At 47.8% G+C, this 24,054-nt stretch overlaps 1 protein-coding gene across 1 annotated transcript in view; it reads left to right on the plus strand.

Annotated features, from left to right (window-relative positions):
- ITSN1 (intersectin 1) overlaps positions 1-12,725 on the plus strand; it is a 204,079-nt gene extending 191,354 nt beyond the window's left edge. Inside the window, exons 33-39 of the mRNA XM_048214865.2 lie at positions 2,962-3,129; positions 6,871-7,083; positions 8,097-8,218; positions 9,248-9,330; positions 9,632-9,715; positions 10,462-10,635; positions 12,562-12,725. Coding sequence (XP_048070822.1) covers positions 2,962-3,129; positions 6,871-7,083; positions 8,097-8,218; positions 9,248-9,330; positions 9,632-9,715; positions 10,462-10,635; positions 12,562-12,710 — 993 coding nt within the window. The 3' untranslated portion in view covers positions 12,711-12,725. The remainder of the gene's footprint in view (positions 1-2,961; positions 3,130-6,870; positions 7,084-8,096; positions 8,219-9,247; positions 9,331-9,631; positions 9,716-10,461; positions 10,636-12,561) is intronic.
- The last annotated feature ends 11,329 nt before the right edge of the window (positions 12,726-24,054 follow it).

A 24,054-nucleotide genomic window follows, 5' to 3' on the forward strand; every position in this document is an offset into this window, starting at 1 on the left:
TAAGAAAACGGTCCCATACAATTGCATCAAAGAGAATAAAATACTTAGAAATAAATTTAATCAAGGAGGCGAAAGACCTGTGTATTTAAATCTACAAGTCATTCGTGAAAGAAACTATGGAAGACACAAAGAAATGGAAAGATATTCGTGCTCATGGACTAGAAGAATTAATGTAGTTTAAACTGTGCATACTGCACAGAGCAATCTACAGATTCAATGCAGTCCCATTCAAAATTCCAATGACATTTTTCACAGAAATAGAACAATCCTAAAATTTGTACAAACCATAAAAGATCCCAACTAGCCAAAGCAATCTTGAAGAAGAAGAACAAAGCTGGAAGCATCACACTCCCTGATTGCAGACTATATTACAAAGCTATACTAATTGAAACAGTATGATACTGGCATAGAAACAGACACATAGATCAGTGGAACGGCATAGAGAGCCGAGAAATAAACCCATGCCTATACGGCCAATTTGTTTACAATAAAGGAGCCAAGAATATACAACAGGGACAGAACAGTCTCTTTACCAGACAGCCACATACAAAAGAATGAAACCAGACCACCGTACACAAAAATTAACTCAAAGTGGATGCAAGAGCAAGAGTCTTGAATGATTTTTTACAAATCTGACACCAAAAACTAAAGCAACAAAACCAAAAATAAACAGACAAACTACATCAAACTAAAGAGTTTCTGCAAGCAAAGGAAACTGTCACATCATGAAAAGGTAACCCACTGAATGAGAGAAAATACTTGCAGATCGTATATCTGATAAGGGGCTAACATCTAAAATATATAAAGAACTTATACAACTCATACAATAGCAAAAAACCCAACAATCTGATTTAAAAATGGGCAGAGGATCTGACTAGGCATTGTTCTAAAGACAACACAGTGCTTACGAGGTGCTCTCTGTAATTAACCATCGGGGAAATGCAGATCAAAACCACAATGAAGTATCACCTCACACTTGTCAGAATCACTAGTATAAAAAAGACTAGAGGGGCGCCTGGGTGGCTCAGTTCTTTGACCATCTGCCTTCGGCTCAGGTCATGGTCCCAGGCTCCTGGGATGGAGCCCCACATTGGGCTCTGTGTTCAGCGGGGAGCCTGCTTCTCCCTCTGCACCTCCCCCCCACTCATCCTCTCTCTCAATATTTCTCTCTCAAATACATAAATGAAATCTTAAAAAAAAAAAAGACTAGAAATAACAAGTGTTGATAAGGATGTGGAGAATAAAGGAATCCTTGTCCAGTGTTGGTAAGAATATAAATTGATGCAGCCACTCTAGAAAACAGTAAGTAGATTTCTCAAAAAATTAAAAATGGAACTACCATATACAATCCAGCTATTCCACTTCTTGGTATTTACCTGAAGAAAATAAGAACACTAATTCAAAAAGACACATGCACCCCCATGTTCACTGCAGCATTATCTATAATAGCCAAGACATGGAAACAACCTAACTGTCCACTGATGGATAGACATTGTGATATGTGTATGTATATATATGTGTATATGTTGTATGTATATAGTATAATATATAATAGAATATTGTTCAGACATAAAAAAAACCAACAACCAGTGAGCTCTTGCCACTTGTGTCAACACGGATGGACCTTGAGGGCACTATCCTAAGTGATATAACTCAGACATAGAAAGATAAATAGCGTATGATCTTTCTTATATTTGGCATCTTAAAAACAATTAATTAAAGAAAACCTCCAAGCTCATAGATGCAGACAACAGATTAGTAGTTGCCAGAGGCAGGGGTAGGGGGTGGCATAAATGGGTAAATGATTTTTGTATTTTTTGTTCTTAGTTTAAATAAATTGAGGGGAAAAAAGAAAGCAAAACCAAACCAAAACAAAAACTAATGAATTTGCACAAGCCAGCTGTGTGGGCTCCCAGTCTAGAGCTATAGTCCTTAGACTTGGCTGTACCTTAGAATCACCTGGAGTGTTCTAGAAAGTTCCTATACCGGAGTCCCACCCCGAGGGATATGATCAGGGATGAGGCCTCAGGAGTTTCCAAAGGGATCTTAAGTACAGCCAGGATTGGCCCGCGGGCAGGGCTGTTGATGACTGGTGGACGCAGGACCAGAATGGGCTTTTTGTCAATTTAGGTGCTTCCCTAGGACTTTAAGCCAAAGGGTACCTTTGAGGTGAGATATCACTCAAGGTTAGGTCCACTTGAATTATCTGTGTGTGGACAAGGCCTGGGCAGGTGCACTGCTCACATCCCCCGGTGCATTCTCAAACTGGCTCGGGGCCTTTCTTCATCGCTGCTTTTAATGCCCCCAAAGTCCTTCGAGAATCCGATGGTCATGGCTCTCATTCACTGAGCACCTTCTAAGGGCCGGGTACTTTGCCAAGCGCTTTACTATATCAAATCATTTAGTCCTCCAGATAACCTTATAAAGGAGGTACTAGGGAGCATCCCCACTTTTCATATAAGGAAACTGAGGCTCCGAACATTTAGGGGACTGGCCCACGCACCGCTGCTCCCCGGCAGAGCCCAGATGGTAGTGCAGCAGGTGTCACCGCTGGCTTCCAGGGTTCTGTGCAGAAAAACGCACGCGAGCTCAGATCCACCCCTTTGCACGCTGTTCCAGAGCTGCGCAGAAGCCTGACGCTCGCACCGAGCTAGGGAAAGAGGCATTTTCTAGGGGAAAATCCCTAAGGGCGCCTTGTTACCCTGGCTGCAGCCACTGCCCTCACAAAACCCTAGGTCTAAATAATGTGGCATTCCCCTGCCTCCCCAGGGGACCCGGCCAACAAGGGAGGGGGGCGTCTTGCTCCTGTCTTGGCTGCAGCTGGGCGCCCAGAGCGGCCCCTCCCCCTGTGGGCACCCATCAGGAAAGGTGCCCTGCCTCTGCTGGGCTCTCCAGAACCGCGCCCCCCTGGGGGACCCACCCGCACCGCCTGAGGCTGCTGTCTTGTGTTCTCCTCCGTAGATCCTGGAAAACACCCCCGAAAACCACCCTGACCACAGCCACTTGAAGCACGCCCTGGAGAAGGCGGAAGAGCTGTGCTCGCAGGTGAACGAAGGGGTGCGAGAGAAGGAGAACTCGGACCGGCTGGAGTGGATCCAAGCGCACGTGCAGTGTGAAGGCCTGTCGGAGGTAGCTGCCCACCGGCTGGGACCCGGGCGGCCCCCCAATCCCAAGCTGAGCCTCGGGCAGCCAGCAGCGGGGAGGAGGGCGAGCGGGATCATGCGTGGTTCTCTCCAGGCCACTGCGTGCGCTTTCTCTCTCCCACAGACCCCTATCCGCCCCTGCACCTGTCCACTGACTTATATTTTCGTTTCCATTTCCCCAATTTCCGTTCCTGTTGTCAGATCCGCTGGTTTCTCTCTCGTGTCTTGCTCTTGCACAAGTGGCCCTACTTTTCATCTTTCTTGCGAACGCATTTTAAACATATTCCCTATCAGGTAATTCCGGCATCTACAGTTAACCGGGAGCTCGCTCCTCTCTGTTGGGTCTGCTAGCCGGCACTGCGCATGCCCGCTTCTCTGTTTGTGCTGTGATTTTTGGTTGTGAGTTCCGTGTTCCTCGGAGCTTTATCTGTGGGACCTCTGAGATCTGGAGTTGCGTTCCTCCCGAGAGGATTGCTACCAGCATCACCCTAAATTAAATGTAGAGGGGTTTGGGGATCACACTGCCGTGTGAATTGTAGTTGCGGACTTGGGTGAGGGCTGCAAACTCTCAGGGGCATTTTTTTTTTCATTCCACTTAGGCCAAGGTCAAAAACAAGTAAGTCTTGTTCCTCCCTTCTGTGCTTGAGTTTACTTGTCATCCTTCCTCTGGGAGTCAGTTTTTCTGTGGCTGTCTCCTGTTAGATCCCTCCGCTCAAGGGGGCCCTCCACACATCGCTCGTCTCCCCCACCCCACGTGACCTTTGAAGTGGAAGCTCAAGGTCACCAGATTTAAGAGAGACTCTCTGGGCTGAAGCCGGCTTTGGGGTTTGCTTATCTTCTGGAGTTCACATTTTCATTCTGTTTTTGGCCTCTGCACATTTTTTTACTTTTTATATAATTTTATCACTTTGCTTGCATTTAAAAAGTGCATTTTTGTGTTTCACTCAGTTTTTAAAATTTTCGCGGGATGTGTCAGAGTATCTAGTCCACCGTACTGCCAGAAACAGGAGTTTCTCTTCTAATATTTAATTCTTTTCTTGTCACTTACCCTTCCTTTAGTTTCATTGATTCTTTCTGCCTGTTTTCCCTCTCTCTGCCTCTGCATGAATGTGTGTGTGCGTGCACACGTGCACACATACACACGCACACACTCACTAGGGTTTATCAAAATGCCCAGGCAGAATGTGTCCCCCTCATCCACCCTCCCTGTGGCTTCCTCCTTCTTCCAATGCTTCGAAGGCAGTCTCTAGCAGAGGAAGCCACCCCATGGGTTCCTTGCCCACCTCACCGCCTTGTCAGTCTTCAGCATTACGTGTGCGATAAACGGAGCTGTGGGAGCGGCCCTGTGGAAATGCAGTTTGGAATTCTGTGTTGATACGCAATCCAGGGGCATTCATTGGTTGGTTGGCCCACTTATGCTTTCATCCGTTCGTCCACTCAATAAACATTTCTCGAGCACCTGCCCGAGTGCCATGGCTCGGTCCTAAACAGGAAGGACATGAACATCGGTAAGATGTGACCTCTGCCCTCCCTCGGGTTCTAGATGAGGTGGGGGTGGCTAACCCCGTGTTTACAACAAAGTATAAGGAGTGGGAAGGCAGAACGAGGTGTGGGTGCTGTGGAAACACCAGTTGGGGAGGAGGGGACAGTCACAGGGAGATTCAGGGAAGCATTGGAGAAGGAGACACGTGGCTGTGTGAAGGGTGAAGATATCTGTCCAGGAAGGAGTCGAGGGGCCGGGCCTCCCGGTGGAGGGCACATCCTGAGCCGGCATCCGTAGAGCGAGAGATGCTAGGGCTTTAGGGCGAGTTGAAGGCAGGGCGAGCAAGCACCGAGGAGCTTCAACTCGATCCTGCAGACCGCGCACCTGCCTGAATCCGGGCAGCGGGACTCGGGGTCGTGCTCTTTGGAAAGGGGCCCTTCCCCAGGTCTCACAGCCGCCATCAGGCAGACTCGGCGAAGCCTGGGTCTTCATCTGAAAACATTAAGTGTAAAATAAGCTCTTAACATTTGAGTTTTGTGGCTTGTGTACCCTCTTGGAGATAGAGGGTTTTCCTTCCTCCTGATCAGTCTTCCTCAGCTTTGTGCACCAGCTTTCATCTTGTCTGTCTGGTGTTCACCATGCAGTCAGGGACAGGGGCTGTGTTGGCTTCTAGAAGTCTCCCGGCCCAGATCTGGACTCATCCCCATGATTAAGTTTCAAATACATACTGTCTTTGGCATTCTTGTCCTAAGATAGAGAAATGTAAAGACCGTTCCCAATTCATCTATATTCAGTGCTAGACTGGCTTCATGGAGGCCCCACACTTGGAGGTGGACAAATAAACGACATCATCTTTACGTCAATTATGATGACGTCATTCAGGCCACCTTCTCTGGATTCATCATCCGTCCCCAAGTAGCCTGAACTCTCTTGGCGAGCAAAATGGATCTCCAGACTCCTGTTCAGAGTGCAAAAGGGTAAAGAATACCTCTGCAGGCTCCCTTGTGGGTGTCACCTTCAGTCTTTGGGGCTCTCTCAGAGCCTCGGTGGGAGATTAGAGGCCCCCCTCCCTCCTTGTACCCAAGAGTGGAGGGGAATGGTCGCCCTTCCTGATGCCTGTAGGTCTCCAGTCACAGAGGCGCTGCTGATTCTTTCCCCCACGATGGCGGGAGATGCTGGCCACCAACATCTCTTGGGGGACAGGCGGTGTGAACCCTGTCACTTCTTCACAAATACCCTCCTCAGGGAGATCTACAGGGTTTGTGGCTCTGGGGAGTATTGGCCTTGAAGGCTGCTGGTGCAGCTTCCCCCTGGGGCCCACGTGTGGGCAGGTGGGGGCCGGGAGGGGTCTGACACTTGCCAGGATCATATGGCTGCCTGGGCACAGCTGTGCCCTTTCCCTGCCTCAGTCTCTCCTCCTGCTGCCAAGAAAGGGGGTGTTTATGGGGTCGTTTTCCTGCCTCAGTCTCCCTCTTCCCCTTTAGAAACCGCTCACATGAGGTGATAGAGCCCAGTGGGGTGATGGAGCCGGCTTTCAGCAGCCCTTGGAGCCATCTCCAAGGTTTGGGACGTGGCAGGAAAAGAGCGTCCCTTTCCCATTTTCAGGCCAAGGAAGTTGGCTGAGGTTCGATGTGCACCGGCTCTGTGTCTGCTCTGCTAGGCTTTGAGGCGTCACTCAGTGCCCCTGAGTTTGGCAGTCACCCACGTGCTAGGGGCCCGGACTCTGGCCACACCTTGGAAAGTAGCATGTGTCCTGTAGAATTGTAGAGAGAGTAGTTGGTACTTTCCAGAAGCTCAAGGGACTGTTGGAGCCTGTGTGGAGTCATCCCTGGAGCAGGTTCTGCCCCCATTGGGGACACACTACATACTCATCGAGGTGGCAGAGGGCCCAGAATTTTCTTCCTGCATCCCGTTTCCCAATAAATAAGAGGGAGAGGGGCATATCAATCACCCTGAGACACTAGTAGACCCCTAGGGAGAACACAGTAGGAATTATACTCAAGACTCATCTGGACACTTGGGATCCCCAGAACTGGGTCTTTGACTGACGTTGACTCCTTGGCTCTGAAAGGCACTGCCTGACGTCTTCAGAGCAGTCCTTGACTTGAGGCTCAGATGCAGGCCTGCTGGGGCCCAGCCTCAGATTCTGACGGGGCCTGGGCTTTCAGATGCAGAAGAACAAAAAATCAAAAAAATAACTTCACTTCATCGTGTCTTCTTTGGGTTTTGTTTTTCCTTTCTCAGCAACTTGTGTTCAATTCAGTGACCAACTGCTTGGGGCCGCGCAAGTTTCTGCACAGTGGGAAACTCTACAAGGCCAAGAGCAACAAGGAGCTGTATGGCTTCCTCTTCAACGACTTCCTTCTGCTGACCCAAATCATAAAGCCCTTGGGCTCTTCTGGCACTGACAAAGTCTTCAGTCCCAAATCTAACCTGCAGTATAAAATGTACAAAACAGTAAGTTCGATTCCAGTTTGCAATATCAGGGTTGATGTTTGGGGGACTAGAAAGTTCCCAAAAGGAGTCACAGTCTTAACAGGGTTTGGGGGCTATGCCATGGAGGAGAAGGCAAAGGGGAGAGCCGGGATTTAGGGTAACTAAGGCAACGCAGTTCCAGGACTCTCAGAAGAGAAACAATGTTCAACTCGACTGACAAAACATCATTGGCTTCCAGATGGCCACTGTGGGTCCCCAGGTGAAGGCACGCCCCGGGTTGGCGGGGCTCAAGGTCTAGGGTTATGGATGAGGCCGGCGTGGGAAAGCTCCAAACTAGACGTCCAGCGCCCACCTTCCAAACATTCTGAGATCCGCCTCCAGACTTCTCAGGATAGCTTGAAACATCTGTGCCCCTCACCTTTTCCAGCAAAAGCCAGTCTAAACAGTCAATGTGTGGAGAATTTCCCTCTGCTGTTTGTTTGGTCTGCTTCTATGTACAGGGCTGTGTTTGTGTGTCTTCATGTCGCGGGCTACTGTTTTCCTAAATTTGTCTGTGTGGGGGTGTTTTTACAGAAGAATTTTCTCTGAAGCAGCAGTTAGCCTGATTGTGGGGGGAAAAGAACAACGTGGATCACTAGCAGCCTCTTCAGAGGCTTGGCTGGAGGTGAAGTTAGGGAGACTGCTGATTAGGATTTGCTATGGCCAAAACAGACCGGTCAGCTCTTCTCCTGAAGCACCTAAAAAACACCTGCAAAATGGAGGAGGCAAAAATCCCTATTTATAGTTTGTAATACATGAAGTTGATATTAATACAAAATCATTTTTCTAGTAGAGTTTACTGGAACGTGCACGCACACACACACGCACACAGACACACACACCTCCTCTTTCCAGCGTACTGAAAACTGCACACACACACACACACTCAGTTTAGTTTACTGGAACGTGCGTATGTAAGCTCACACGCACTCATCGTTCACTGAACCACGCAGAGTCCCAGTCTGGTTTTATAACACCTGTCCATTGTTTTTCAGCCGATTTTCCTGAATGAGGTCCTAGTAAAATTACCCACTGACCCTTCTGGAGATGAGCCCATCTTCCACATCTCCCACATTGACCGAGTCTACACCCTCCGAGCCGAGAGCATAAATGAAAGGTAAGACCCACCCCCTCCCTAGCCCCGGGCGCCCGGGGCCCCACCGGGTACTGGACACACATAGGACATTTAATTCATCAGCAGGTCCCAACACTTCTTGAGTTGCAGTACCATAACCTCTGGCTGGAGGGGGTAGGAGGAAGGTCTTCATACTTTTCTCTAGAGCTTCTCAAAAGCTTAACACATGGCGTGAGTTTTTCAAAATAAAAGGAATTGAAACTAATTCTGCTTGCAAATTTCTTTAAAAGACATTTTCATCATTTTTTGAGATCACGTTTCCCAAGGTTTCCCAGGTGGCAGAAGCCAATGGGAAGGCGATTTGGGGATTGATAGGACCCCCCCAAGCCTGACCCCGTCCTCAGCTGGCTCACTTGGACAGATGCTCTGGATCCCAGAGCAGGGGTGTATTTTGCTTCAATCGTGTATTCGAGACTCTGCCCTAGAGCCAAATGAAATAGATCTTTTCTGAGGGTGAACCTGACACAAGGCCAACAACATTCCAAAGAACCTTTGTGCCAAGCAAGAAATTTGGCCCAAGTTATCCTGCAGATGGGTCTCTGAAGAACGAAGGAGAAAGCATTATGCCAAAGTGCTTCTCCCAGAGTGTGTTTGCTTTTCCATGTAAAGTGCTTCCCTCTCTGCGAAATGTTTTGTCCTTCCCTGGGATGGTTTAGTGAGAGAGATCCTTCTGGCCTTCTTTGGGTGGGCAAATATGGGATGCTTTTCAATAAGGGAGGAGGGAGTTACATGCCAACATCTCCAGGACAGTATCTCTCTTCCAAGGGGGTGGGGGACGCCAATGGCAAGGCAGGTGTCAAGTTCATCAATAAAAAAGTCACTCATCCCTTCCTTATTAATGGAAGGAATAATCATTAGCACCGTTTGACACAAAACCAGACTTTCTTTCCCAGCCTTTGTTGTTAAGAGCAAAGGAACAAAGCAGGCAGGATCCTGGAGACGGAACTGGAACAGCCCTGAAACCTTCTTCCTGAGTTCTGTTTGGCACCTTTCTGTCTTTCTCTTCCCAAGGACTGCCTGGGTGCAGAAAATCAAAGCTGCTTCCGAACTCTATATAGAGACTGAGAAGAAGAAGCGGGAGAAGGCGTACCTGGGTAGGCATCGCTCCACGGCACGGCCTGTGTGTCCGGCCAAGCTGGGGCACCGAAGGTTGGGCCCCGAGTCCTTAGAGCTGGAAAGATGGGCCTGGAGGGGGAGGGGGCCTGAGAAGGGATGGCAGTCGGGGAGAGGGAGAGCAGGGTGCAGGGTGAGGGTGGAGAGTACATTCCAGGAGCCAGGAAGCCAGTGTGTAAGGGGAGACGGGGCGGGGCAGGTACACCCAAGGGCTCTGAGGCAAACAGGGAGGGGACAGGTGTTTCAGCGAAGGCACCCTGTGTCGTTCTTCTACCATCACAGTCCGCTCCCAAAGGGCTACGGGTATCGGAAGGTTGATGGTGAACGTTGTTGAAGGCATTGAGCTGAAACCCTGTCGGTCACACGGTAAGGACCCCAAATTCCCTCCAGCACGGGGTCGTGGTGGAAGCCTTTTCTGTAAGCCCCCCAGCCAGCTTTACATCAAATGGGCTATTTCCATGACCCTAAATTTCCTTCCGGAATTGGTTTTTCTAACGCTTGTTAAAAAAACCTAGAGTGTTTTTTTTTTTTCTTTCTTAATTTAATCCGTCCCACCATTTTGTTTTTCAGAGAGATCTGAGTGGTTACCGTTTCACGGTGGGTGTGATGCAGTCTAGGGCTGTAGCAAGGAGACTGGAAAGGCCTAGTTTTAAAGCCCATTGATCTAATGATTTAAGTGTTATAAATATTTGAGTATCATAGTTGAAGTGTGATGCTGGATGGTAGGAGTTTTTGCTCAAATTCTCCATTTTTAAAAGATTTTATTTATTTATTTATTTATTTGAGAGAGAGAGTGAGAGAGAGAGCATAAGCAGGGGGAGCAGCAGAGGCAGAGGGAGAAGCAGACTCCCCACTGAGCAGGGAGCCAGACATGGGGATGGATTCCAGGACCCCGGGATCATGACCTGAGCTGAAGGCAGACGCTTCACTGACTGAGTCACCCAGGCGCCCCCAGATTCTCCATTTTATGCCATTTATCAAGTGTGGCAATGGGGGGGCAAAAATGAGGGGCATGACGGGAAATTGCTGCCCACCGTGGCGAGGACCCTGCCATGCCTTGCCCAGGAGACCCTGCTGCCAGGCAGAAGTCGAGCAGACTCTCTCCACTTCAGGAAAGAGTAACCCGTACTGTGAGGTGACCATGGGCTCCCAGTGTCACATCACCAAGACCATCCAGGACACTCTGAATCCCAAGTGGAATTCCAACTGCCAGTTCTTCATCAAAGACCTGGAGCAGGAGGTCCTCTGCATCACTGTGTTCGAGAGGGACCAGTTCTCGCCAGACGGTGAGTAGACAACGGCCCCCTGAGGTGTCCTTCCTCCTTCCCTGTCGCTCAGCTTTCGTGGGTAAATTGCTTTCTATCTGGGCACTTGGTGCCCAGGATTTTTTGGCTTCCCTCCAGAGAGATGAGGTTGACATAAGACAAGACTCAGCTTCTCCTAGAAAGAGGCCTTCACGATGCTGCGGCCTCTCGGAGAAGGTGGACAGAGTGTGCTTGGTCTAGAGGGGCCCGGCTGCCCTACACAATGACCATCATGTCCCCATGCTTCCCCAAAGCAAGCGACTCCAACAAAGGCTCTCCCCCAAAGTCTCAGCCCAGTCCTTGAGTTCTTGGCCAAAAGCCGCAGTGATAATGGATAAAAGTAGCCGGTTGAGCGAGAAGCACATCAGCCCACAATGGGTGTGGCAAGAATCAGTCGGGGCCCTTTGGGTGACAGGTCTGGTTAGCCCAAGGACTGGAGGCACGCTGGATGCATTTTCCTCCAACCGGCTTCCTGTTTCTGCCGTGAGCCTGGAAGAGCAGGGGTCTGGCCAACGATTCCAAGAAACTCTCTCTTCCTCACCCAATAAAAATCAGACAGTGCATTTAGAGATGACCGTCTCAATTTAATAATATTCAAAGAGTGCAGTTAAGTGGGAGGAGTGAGGGGTTACTGCCGGCATGATCTGTGCAAGGCTTCAATTGCTCCACGTGACTTTTGGCTTTTCATGCTTCTGTATGAATTATCTCATTGTGAGTCAGGCACCTGTATTTGCGGTCCGGACACAGGCACGTAGCTGGCTAAATGTTAGAGCATAGTCCAGAACAGTCTCTCACGTCTGGGCTCCTACTGTGTTTCACTGTCAGTTTTTATTCTGGTAAGTGAAGGTTTGGATGGTTGTTACGGTTGTTTTAAATAATGAAATATCATGACATAGAATCGACTTATACAGGGTATAAATTGAAAATCCTAGTGCTGTTTTTACATCCGCAATTATTTCCACAAAATGAGCAGAGGGACAAAATAAAGTGGTATCTGTCCACCAGAAAAAATTCCCACATCTTATCTTTTTAATTATTTTTTAAAGCTTTATTATTATTATTATTATTATTATTATTTTTTAGCAATCTCTACACCCAACGTGGGGCTCGAACTCATGACCCCAAGGTCAAGAGTTGCATGCTTTTCCAACTGAGCCAGCCAGGTGCCCCCAATTCCCATGTTTTAAATGGGACCCTGAAAGAAGGCTGTTTCCTGTACAGGAGTGTATGTAGTATATTCCAATAAATAATTCCTAAATGAATAAATGAAAGAATTGTGCTCTGAAGGACCATTTAACACCATCCTGTAATTGCCTACCATTTAAAACCTGTTCAAATATATTCACATCTGCTCTTCTACTGACGCTCAATATTTGATGGAAAGTGGTGTCAAGATAGTTCTGGGAGCACGTGCAGCGCCCAGCCTGCGTCCTCCTCTCGCACACCTCGCATTTGCTCTCTGGCACGTGCAGGAGGCAGAGGAAGGACCAGCCCTCGCTCACCGTCCTTGACTTTTCTGAAAAGGATGTGACATCACAAAGTGGCCTCTGAACCCAGGGAGGTATTACTTTCCAATCTTTGTGCAGCTGACAGGATGTCCGATGTTGCATTGCCTCTCGGGAAGCTTATAGCCCTTTGGAGGTCCCCAGGTATGGGGAAAGTCATAGTCCGCGTTTTTACCTCCTTCTAGCTCACCTCTGTCCCCACTCTTTTTTTTTTTTTTTTTGCCTTGTACTCTTTTTAAAAATTATGCTCTGTCATTGTAGTTCATGGATTCTATAAACAGACTAATTCCCTTTTGGAAGAAGGGCGAATATAACAATTCACTGAGAAATTCCTAATACGCCAAACACATGCCTTGAAGTAAAGGAATTCTCTCTTTGAGCAGGGTGTTTTCTCTCCTTGCAGATTTTTTGGGTCGGACAGAGATCCGTGTGGCCGACATCAAGAAGGACCAGGGTTCCAAGGGTCCAGTTACAAAGTGTCTCCTGCTACACGAAGTTCCCACAGGAGAGATTGTGGTCCGCTTGGACCTGCAGTTGTTTGATGAGCCATAGGGAGTGGGCCCAGGGTGTGCTTGCAGCGTTCCAGGCCGCGGCGGCAGGTGCAATCTGGACATGGTGTGGCTTACCTAAGACCACCGTTTGACGTTCAGCCACAGGGCAATGGGACAGTGAAGACAGGCCCCTCAAAAATTCTAGGAGTAATTCTTGACAATCCTTCCCCCGCCCCCAAGCAATTTCCCATTTTATGAAACAAAACGATGTCTTCCTTTGTCCTCACTACTGGTCTCATCATGGCTTGTAGGGGCTTTGAAATCCCGTAGCCCCCAGTTAGATTCAGTTGGGAGTCTGGTCCATCCCTGGGCCTGAGGTGTGGGTCTGGTTACTGTAAAATAGATTTATAAATGCAATGTCTGTATTTTTGGAGAACTCATGTAACGCTCCTATTTCTTAACTCCACCAGTCCCCGAATAGGCCCCTTGATCTGTAACGCCCAGTCCTTCGTGTGTTTGGAAATAATTATGAGGGTCCTGCCGTTGCTCCAGAATCTCATTCCCCCACTGGGACCTTGTTTGAAATGCTGCCCTGGATAGGATCACTCGGGGAGATGGTCTTCTGATCAGACAGTGTGCTAGCTCTTTGAAGAGCTGGAAGATTCTAGTAGGGCCATTGTTAGAGCCATTCCAGTCCCCTCCAGGTCTTTTATTGATAGATGTCAATGAAAACTATCACTAGCTACCATCAGGTGATTCCGTTTTGATTTCCAACACGCTTGGAAGATGGCTAAGAAAGCTTGTTATCTATGAAGTGAGACTCTGCTGGATTACATCACCACAGGTCACCTGGAAAGGCTACTTTACAATGTCATTGGGTCCTGGTTGCCAGCCCGGTTGGAAAATTCTCTTTGGCTTGGAGGTCCTATGATGTTTCGTGACAAGAGTAATTGCTGGTGACCAGCTCTGAGCCTATTTTCACTAGAATGTGTTGAATCTGGATTGTCATGGGAAATTCCAGCAGCTGTCTTTGCTATGTTCCCAAGAAAGACGTCCCCAAGACGTGAAAAAGGAAAATGACAGTCTGGAAGTGGGGTGGAAAGAGGGGAAGGAACGCCATTGTGTGGTGGTGGAAAGGCTCTAGGAGCACCCAAGCCTCACAAATCAGGGGAGGAAGACCTAAGACTCTCTCCCATCCTCTTCCACACACAACCAACCTCTCAGTAATGGAAATACATGTGCTTGTTGTCAGAGTTGGGAGTGTATGACCATGTGCCAAGCTGTTTGGTTTGAGTTCTTTGATTTTTTTCCCCCCTTCAACACCGGGAGATAGGCTGGTTAACTAGATAATCACTTGATTTGCTAATGAAAAGTGTGGGTTGTACTTTGTTCGCATGTGAATGTCCTCCTAATCCCAGTTTGTCGTGGTCATGAAACTTCTTTGCATGTTCTCTTCGTGCTGGAGGCTAGCTTTCCTGTGTTAGATGGTGTACTCTTTGACTGTAGGTCCTTAGACTTTCACTAGGGTTGTAGAAGTGCTTTACAAAGGGTAGCATCAACATAGTGGCCAGGTCTCCACTTTGCTGGGAACCGAATGCATAGCGTCATCATTTCCTGTAAGAGCCCTGACGTATTTCAAGCAATTTTTAAAAGAGTGTGTGTTAGAAAGGGCAACAAAGTTTACATTTCATACTTTGAAGAAACACTTTATTATTTATTTATTGAAGATAGCGTAGAGTTTTGTATCGAGAACAACAGACAAGTATTTTTTAAGACAAACAGACACACCCTTTAGTTAGAAACTTTCAACTGAGCACTACTATTAACAGACCCAGTTTAACTTCAAGCATGCGTTTGCTTACCACTCCCCAGAAGAAAATATAGAATACTTAAGTTTATATTTTCTGACGTTATTAAGAAACTGTGTGAAATTAAATCTATAAATCGACATACAACTCACGCTTTCCTATTTCTATAACCAATCCAGTTTGTGCAGTCTACTTACGAAGGACGTGTTCTATGGTAGAGAAACGTGTTCTATGGGTAAACAGGGTGGTATTGGATCACTATTCTGATTCCTGTCCTTCTGGGAGGGAGACCTTCTCTTCATTGGCTTTCTTCGGGTGTCGTGCTGGTGGTCATCACTGTTGATGCAGGTAGGATGTGATGTGAACAGTGACAAGCATCTTGTAACCCTTTTAGGTCTGTGAGGTCCCCCACTCCCAGAGTCCCATGATCAGAATTCATGTAGCATGAAAATGCAGTATGTGAGTCTTTTCCCCAAGTGACTCTACTGAGTATCCCTGAGATGTTCCCCCAGGGTAGTAATTCCGGATTGCTGTCCTTGTCCTCCCTGGTGTAATCTGGACTGCGACCAAGCCTACATATGGATGAGTTCCTCTGGCCCCCAGTAGTTGTGTTGGGGGGATAGAGACATGTAGACAAGCGCATGGGGTCTCTTTGACCTCTGTTCTTCTCCTTCTGCCTTTTTGGCTGCCTGGGCTACATTTCATAGAGATGAAAAGTCTCTTTCCAAGAAGCGATCTGTTTCCTAGCTCTTTGCTTCCAAATGCAGGGTGTCTGTAGGCCACTGTATCCTGGCATCTTGACCCCAGCCTTCCAGACGCCCCTGCAAGCTTCTCTTCTCTGAGTCGCATTCTGACCTCCTCTAGCCCAGCAAAGGGCTTTTCTGCTCACAGGCTGTGTGCTGAGCTGAGGAGCCCTTGGACCAGGCTTTTTGTAGACTAGCTGTCCAGAAGGGACAAACCATATCCCAGTCCCTTTGGAGCAGGGTGTCTCTGGCCAATACCGTGTCCCCTGGCAGACAGGCAGGCAGCAGCATCTCCTGGAACTAGGTCTGCTGTAACCAGGAGAGCCTGGAGGGTGTTGTGCATTCAGACCACAGGCTGGCCTGACTCTGGAAGGGGGACTCTTCTAGGCGAGGGTCACCAGGGATGTCTGAGAAACTGGGGCCAGGGGATGAACTGCTGGAACCGCCGGGGAAAGGTGATTGCAGGTCTGCCGTCCAAGACCAGGCGGGTGGCTGTCTCTCCAGGCGCTGGCTGGTGCAGCCATAAGCCACTGACCGTTCTAGAATCCAATGGGGTTGGAGAACACGGGAGGAATGGATGAAGTGCTTCTGGTTTTACTAGAAAGGTTGGAGATTTGGGGATATATTTTAGAGCTTGCCACTGCTTTGTAGGAGGAGAAAAAGCCTTCTCTATCTCTACTCCAATCAGCTTTTTCGAGTTGGGTGGACTTTTTGGTTCATAAGAACAAAATTCGATTTTGTGTAGAACAACTTGAATTTCCATCAGGAACGGCTGGTAGGTTTTTAAATTTTATTTCACGTGCTTTTTTCCTTTTATTTTATGTGGACTGCCTTCTCTTTTCGAGGCTGGCGATGAACATTCCTGCAGACAGGAGCACTTCAAACAGGACACACGCATAGTTTAGAGGTAGCGGGGTCATTTCCGACTTGAGGTGAATGTGAGGTTGGCCGAGGGTCTGCTTTCTCCAGGTGCACGTGCTCGCTAATTTAGAGCCTCCTGTGCTGGAAGGTGGGGTGAGGAAAACAAAGGATCCTGGATGTTCCTTCTTTGCTTTCCGGTGTAAGAACCTGAGTTCCTACTGGGGAAACACATGGTTGGCAGCACCAGAAACCAGTGACTGGTGAAGCCCTCAGGCGCTGTGGTCAGAGCTGTCCTATGAGGTGTTTGGTCAAAGTCACACCTCCTTCTCTTCCTAACCTGAGGTGCTGACATCCCCCTTCCTGCTGGGAATGGCCCGGGTCAGCGGCCAAGACTCTCCTGGCAGTGCCCTGAGCCATGTTGTGTGGGGGCCATTTCATAGCCTGTAAAGCAAGTCGGCATGTTGATCGTACTTGGAAAACAGCCCTTTATTTGAGCGAGAGGAAAGGAAAGTTCTAGAACTCCCCACACCTCACTGGTGTCAGATCCAGAATGTGTTTGTAGGTCATCCAGTTCAGTTAAGGAACATCACCTGATATCTGTAAAAGCCAGAATCTATTCCCGATAAGCGTGGAAATCTTACTCCTCAGGAAGGCTAGAAATGTCTAACAGCTCTCTCTTGGGAGCATTAAAACCCAGATGCCAACACGTTGGAAAGTCTTATCTCTGGGTTGTGATCTCTTAGTAACAGGGTCAGTAATGCTAATAGTATACTGTTCATTCGGGGAGTCCCCATCTCAGGCCGCTGTCCTAGGGACTGGGAGGTGGACAGGGGGGGCCTGCCTCTGTGGTTTCGTGGCCTAGTTGTGGATCTGATTTTACGCTATTTAAATAACACCCAATGCTTGTAAAAATTCATCTCCACCTCTAAATAATTATATCAGTGACAGGCAGAGTAGTTCCTCCGTGAAGAGGAACCCTCATTACTCTGGCCTTGGGGACCAGATAACACACACATAACAGAGGGATTTTTTGGGACCATGTGCGGTTGTTGTATTGCAGGGTAAATTTGCGCCTACTGTATGTCAGGGGTTTTGTGAGTTGTTTCTAACAGGATTCTGTTCTACTTTCTCTACCAGCTTCTATTGTTACTATCATCTGAATAGTGTGACTATTTTAGTATTCAAAGCCCACCGAGTAAAACTGTGTTCAGAAGTGGGCTCATTTGGTCAACCGTAAAAAAAAAAATGGAGCATTTCTCTGATATTTCCTGAGAACTAACCAGTAACCAGGGTTTCTTTTTATGCAGTGGGAGGAATAGAGGTTTCTTTCTTCTTGAACACTGGTTTTGTACTTTTATCATTTAAAAAAATAACATTCCTGTGTCATTGTGTTTCTAAAACTCTGTTCCTTTGCATTTCTCCTCTTATGCTCAAATGACTTCCTCCTGTTTCTCTATCTAAAAAGAAGGGAGGGTGATCGGGGAACCAGAGAAAGGGGCGCGGTGGCTTGGCGGCGCCTGGTGGAGGAGCCCGCGGCTACCCTTCTACCCACTGTCGCCACCAGGGGGCGACCTCCCTGCTGGAAACCTGCGGGTTTCTGCGGGTGGATCCCGGGGTGCTGGCTCCACCTACTGAGGCTCCGGGACCGAGCTCTCAAGAAAATCCCGGGGCCAGCCCGAGGGTGTTGAGACTGGAGGAGGGAGAGGGCAGGACGTTGGAGGCAGGCGTGGGCCGGGAACTCAGCGCTCCCGGGGGTACCTAGTGACCCTTTGCCCTCCCTGCTGCTGGGGCTGGGGCTGGTCGGAGGCTTCAGCCTTCCCACTTTTCCTGCATCTGCTTTGTGAAAGCTCCTGAGATTCAGCCCCCCCCCCCCCCCCCCCCCGGGGTCTCGGGTGTAAGTTGGAGGTGTTCCCCACTGCCCCTCTCCCCTCCCCAAGGAGGCGCCCTGTCCCACAAGGGTTCTAGGAGTCAGGTCTTCTCTACTTGGATTGGATAAAAGTCTCTCCAGGGAGACTAGGACTTCCTGAATTTCAGATGCAGGGAACTGGTGGGGGACACAGCAGCTCATTGTGTGGGGTGTGTGGGGTATGTGTGTGAGGGTATGAGTGTGTGTGGTGTGAATGTGTATGTATATGGTGTGTGTAAGAGTGTGAGTGTGGTGTGTGCGAATGTGTGGTATATGTGTGGGAGTGTGTGTGGTGTGAGTATGGTATGTGTGTGAGAGAGTGTGTGGTCTGTGGTGTATGTGGTATGTGTATGAATGTCTACGGGGTGTGTGTGGTGTGTGAGGAGAGTATGAGTGTGAGTGTATGACAGTATCTGTGGTGTGTGAGAGCGTGTGTGGTGTGTGTGTGTGTTTTGTGTGTAGTCTGTGAGAGGAGAGTATGAGTGTGAGTGTGACTGTGGTGTGTGTGTGTGTAAATGTGTGTGGTGTGTATGTGAGTGTGTGGTGTGTTGAGAATGTGTGCAAGAGAGTGGTGTGTGTGCGAGTATGAGTGTGTATGGTGTGAGTGTGTGGTATGTGAGAGGATAGTATGAGTGTGTGACTGTGGTGTGTGTGAGTGTGTGTGTGTGGTCTGGTGTTTGTGTGTGCACCAGGAGAAATGAAGATATGTGGATTGAACAAGGAAACAGATGGGTCTGACACTCCCATGGTTGCACTCAGGCCCCACTACAAAATGGCAATTTGAGGCCCCTTATTGAAAATTATTAAGAATTTGGAGGTGGTGGCAGCAGAGAATCAAACTAAGCGTGGGCCCTTGTAAGCACATGGTCCCGTGTGATGGCATAGATCATTCACCCAGGAAGCTGGCCCTGGGCCCGCTGTATTTTCAGTTGGTCCTTGAAGCAGGTAGGGCTTCATCTTCTGTCTTCTTTGTGAAATCTGGCAGGCTGTGGAGAGCTGGGCTGCTAATACTTTTTAAGATGTCTGCTTTTATTTCATGGAAGCACAAATGGTCTAGACAAACCAGAGGGTACAGGCCCCAGCTGTGCCCCAGGGCCAGAGCGGGAGTCACCTGCCCACTTCTTGGCCCCTGTGCCAGGACATGCCACAAGGCGCCCAGAGGCCTTGGAGCCTATAACCCACTAATTTGGAATAAAACCCTTCCTTTCGTCCTTCAGTTGACCACTGAAGACTTTTCTCCCCTTTCCTGGCAGGACAGGGAGGCTTTTGGAGCCTCTACCTTCAAAGGACCATCCAGGGGACAGTCAGGAGAAGCAGGGAGGCTGGGGGAAGGGCTCGTGTCCCTTCCCTGGGGTCTGGACGCTGCTTGGTCCATGGCCACTCCCTGGAGAGGGAGCTGTGGGTCCCCAGGCCTCTGTGAGGCAGGGCTTCCCAGCTGTGCTCTCCCTGTAGGGTCACCTGGATGGCTTTGGAGCTGGGCGAGGTCAGGAAAGACACCCCCCCCCCCCCCCCCCCCCGCCGTGTAGAAGACCGCAGCTCCTGGAGGCAGCCATCTTGGAATTGATTTCGCCCTCCCGGCGCTGGCTGGCGCTTGCTTTCACAAGGCAACTTCTTGTTTCTTTTTCTTGCACTGGGCGGGACGCTCCAAAAACCTTTGCAGTTCTGCTGGCTCTTGGCACATCAGTCTCATTTCTACACACACAGAGCAATAATCCTCTCTGTTTCCCAGGTCCCTCTGGGATTATAAAGCTTGCTAAGTAAACATGCTGATGGAAAGTTGCACAGACATTCCAAAAATTCATCTTTGTGGACCAGACTGCCTCACTTTGACTGAAATAGCAAACTATAGCTTTGTTTCTCCATGTAATGCAATCTTCCACACTACTGAAAACGCAGAAAACATTTTCAGGAGGCATTTAATTAACATTGTGCTGGCATTATTTTTCACGAACGAACATTTTGATGGGCATTTTACAAATCAGCATCCTTTAAGTGTCATCTGCTAAGTAGTCACTGTGTCAGAAAGCAGATATTCTGGCAGGATCTTTGGCAATGATATTTATTTTTACACATGCGTTTAAGACACACATTGCTAATAGCCCAAGTGTCTTTGAACTGTGAAGCCAATTTCGGATGATGTCAGCTGAAACCCAGCTAGCTGAAGTCTATACCCTCCCGTCCCCCTTCTTCCTACCCTTCATAGCCCTGCGTAGATGGGGAAGTTGGCAATCATTTCATTCATGTTGTATTGCCTTAGCTGCATTAGCTTTGTACCCTCACATCTATAGGTGGTCGACATATGTGTAAATACGTGTATATAGATGAGAAATCTACAACAAAAAAAATGTCCTGTGTATGATAATCAGCCCTTGGCATCTGGTTTTCTGCATTTGATACAGTTTCCAGCTAGGAAAAATGCAGAATTCCACTACATAATGTGAAAAAGTTATGCTCTTCAAAAGGTTTGTCTTGAAATGTTTGCTGTGTGTTTCTGGGAATCTCCCCGACTAAATGTACATATGGTACGCAAGAGGCTACGCTGGTCAATGTTGCATAAACTAACACGGATTCTGTAGTCGAAATATTTAACTTGTTATTGTAAAATGTGATTTGTCATTGAGAGATTATTTTTCTGTATGTATATGAGAGTATTTTAGGAATCTAATTTAAGTGCATAGAACTATAGAAGAAAAAAAATTAAAAACCTATTCCAGGAGTAGAAAATGCTTAATCAGATTACTTGGGTTCAGCCCAACTAAATTTCTTAGATTCAAAAGAAAATCCAAGTTGCATATGTTAGAAATTCAAAGAAGTCATTTTGGGGGCAGAGAATATGATTAATGGAAATGAAATGGGTGGTGTGAAAAAATGACAAGCATCCTGTAGCCATGACCTCAGATGGGACCTTGGTGTTTCATTAAAAACTGATTTGAACAAGTAACATTCTGGAGGGTGGTTGTGTCAGGAAGGACAAGAGGATTGAGAGCCTGTTTCCCATCAGATCCACTTGCCACAGAAGCTCCCATGAGTTCTGGCACATTGGTCAGGAATTCAAGACTGAACCAAACACCCTTCTAGAGAGTTCAGAACATGAAGGGAGCCCCCCCCCCCCCGACTTCCGGATCACCCTCTACAGCTTTCTCTCTGGAGAGATTCGGCATATCCCTTTGGTGTTCACATAGTCAATGAAATTTCCTGGGGCGTCTTCACCATCTCCACCTGTCGCATAGCTGGGTGGGTTGAAGAATGAAGGATGGAGTTTCTGGGTTAAGCTGCTTCTGGGCACACAACACAGGCAGTGCAGAGCAGCCTTCTTAGATGCCTGTGTCCCTCACGGAGATCCCAGGGGCAAGAGGTCTTCCTCCCCTTCCCCTTTCTAGAAAAGGGTCAGAAGTCCAGGCTGCTTCTGGGGCAGAGAGTGGCCACCGGGAATGTCCCTGCAGGCACCCTGTGGGAAGGTGGAATACACAATCCCATAAAACGCAATGTCTAAGCCCCTGAGAAATGCATTTGGAAGTCATTTCAGGAGGCGGCAAGCTGGGGATCCGGCCTCCCCTGACAGACCAGAAGTGACACAGCAGAGAAAATAGCCAGTTTCTGGGAAGACGGGGGTCCCTGTGTATGGGTCCCTGCCGTGGAAACCGTAGGGCCGATGGCTTGCAGGGATTTGCGGGGAGTGTGAGCCTTGGGTTTTCAGCATGTCTTGCAACAGTTAGCTGTGTGCTTCTTGATGCTGCAAACCAGCAGTTGGAGTCCCTTTCTGATAAGCCTGAGATTGGGGAACACTGGAGTCCACGTGATTTCTTGGACTTCAAGGGTGGGAAGCTGTGATTTCTGGAAGTTTCCTGGAATCTGTTGAGTCATACAAGGAACCTGCAAATCACCTTGAGGAACTATGTGGATGTAACTAACTCTATTCCCAAAGATGGAGTTGTTCAGAGATCTCCTTGTTCAAGCTCGGCCTGGGGAGGCCATCCCAGGGCAGCCAACAGAACCAGACAAGCTCTGGTCCATCCGCCCAGCGCAGGTGCTGACCTTTCTCGGCACCATGCCCTCTTGGCTGGGGCAGCAATAGGGCTGTGAGTGGGAATGAGTCAGCCAGCTGCTTCTTGGGCCCCAGTTGTCTTGAAAATTCGGGGGACAGAAAAAGCCAGAGCACGAGGGTCCTGTCCAGCAGTGTTCACAAGCCACTCCGGTTAGCCTTTACCTGTTTGGGAAAGAATGTATCAGTCCGACACGAGTCCCTTGTGTTTCTAATGACAAATGGGTCACAGTGCTGGTGGCATATCACTCCCCTCACAACCCTTCCCTGGTGGGGAGTGGGGGTGGGGCTGAGACTGGGCCACCCCCAACCCCACCATGGATGTCCTGTTGACTGTAATATACTTCTGTTGCCAAATAATGGTACTGTTTAATTTTCCACGAAAAGGAGACTATATTGTCTGATATGTCATGTCCATGGAGTTCTAAACATTATTAGACTCTAGTATAAATTGTAGAATTATGTATCTGGCTAAGGTTTGATGAAGCAGGGCCAAAACATGAGGTTGCTTTTTTTGTTTGTTTCAAAGAAGATGAGGTGAGTTCTACTGTTTGAGTGTTCCTTTGGCACCTTATTATGTATGAAATGTTAAATTTTACTGATTCAGACTATGGTAACTGATTTTTTTTTCTTAAACCAGTAGCAAAATCAGTACAGATTGCGATTCCTGTGTATCTTGAACCTAAAAAGAACAATCTCTTCAAAACAACTCTGTGTTCATTTTGACCTGGATGGTTTAAATTCACATGGTTCATGAATAAAATGAGAAAGCCAACCCTGTCACGGTGGATTATTTTGGGTTCTTTCTGCCCCACCTCCTTTCTGAGCAGACAGGAAACAAGATAGCTCTGCAAATGGCTTCTTTTCCTGTGCACTTCCTTCTCCCACAGGTAAGGTCGTAGTCGTGGAAGGAAAACTATGCAAAAACAAACTTAAAAAACCAGACCAAACTAACAACCCTTCCCACACTTTCTTCAGACAGATGTTAGTACCAAGTAGAACTCCATTTTCCAGTACTGACTACTTCTGAGAATTTGAGAAGTCTGTGAGATGTAGGGGAAGAAACACGAAGGGTGCTGACAGGGGAGCATAAAGCTAAGATTGTCTGACAAAGATTTTCAGAGGATTACTCTGGCTTTCCGAGAAGTTTCCTGCACGAAAAACTCTGTGTTCAGAACCTTGAGTTTTAACTCTGGACGCCATTAGCAAACCCAACACTGAATTTTGTTGTTATCTGAATTTTACAGTATGATTTATAGATTTTCTTCTGATCTGGTTTTAAGGGAATTCTTCCCTATTTCATCATTGATTTCTCTGAATACGAACCAGTCCTTTAAGCTCTCTGGTTGGCTTGAACACCAGTTGAATTGTTACAGCACGCTAAAAAGAATTTGCACACTCAAATAGCGTGTCTTCACCCCTTTTAAGCCAGGAGGCCCCGTTTTTGATAAACATAAAAATCCTACGCTCTCCCCTTGGTTTCTTGAGGTTTAAAAAATAAATTAAATCTCATTATAAACAAAGAAAACATGCATTTCTTTTCCAAACTACACTTAGTTCTGAGATTGACAAGGTCCCCCTTGCACAGCTCAGAGGGTGGAAGGAATCACTGGTATAAAACATATTGAATAGATACCTATTTAACCCAATTTAGGAGCCAGCATAACCAAGGAAATATTTTATTCTAGAATATTTATTGTTTTTCCCCTAATTATAGAAGAAATATTTGTTAATGCTGAAAATTCAGCAAACACAGAAAAGTACAAAGGAAATAAAATCAGTTAATGGAGATATTCTTCCACACAAAAATAAATGTTAACATTTTGATGCTCATCATTCCTGTATTTTCTTGCTCTGTGTGCTTTTTGTTTTTTGCTCTTTTTGTTTTTGTTTTTAATGTAGGCTCCATGCCCAGCGCCGAGCCCAACACAGGGTTCAAACTCACAACCCTGAGATCAGGACCTGGGCTGAGATCAAGAGTCGGATGCTTAACCAACTGAGCCACCCAGGTGCCCCAAGATGCTCTTATGCTACTTAATAGCTAA

The sequence above is a fragment of the Ursus arctos genome, unplaced genomic scaffold (assembly GCF_023065955.2).
Source record: "Ursus arctos isolate Adak ecotype North America unplaced genomic scaffold, UrsArc2.0 scaffold_4, whole genome shotgun sequence".
NCBI lineage: Eukaryota > Metazoa > Chordata > Mammalia > Carnivora > Ursidae > Ursus > Ursus arctos.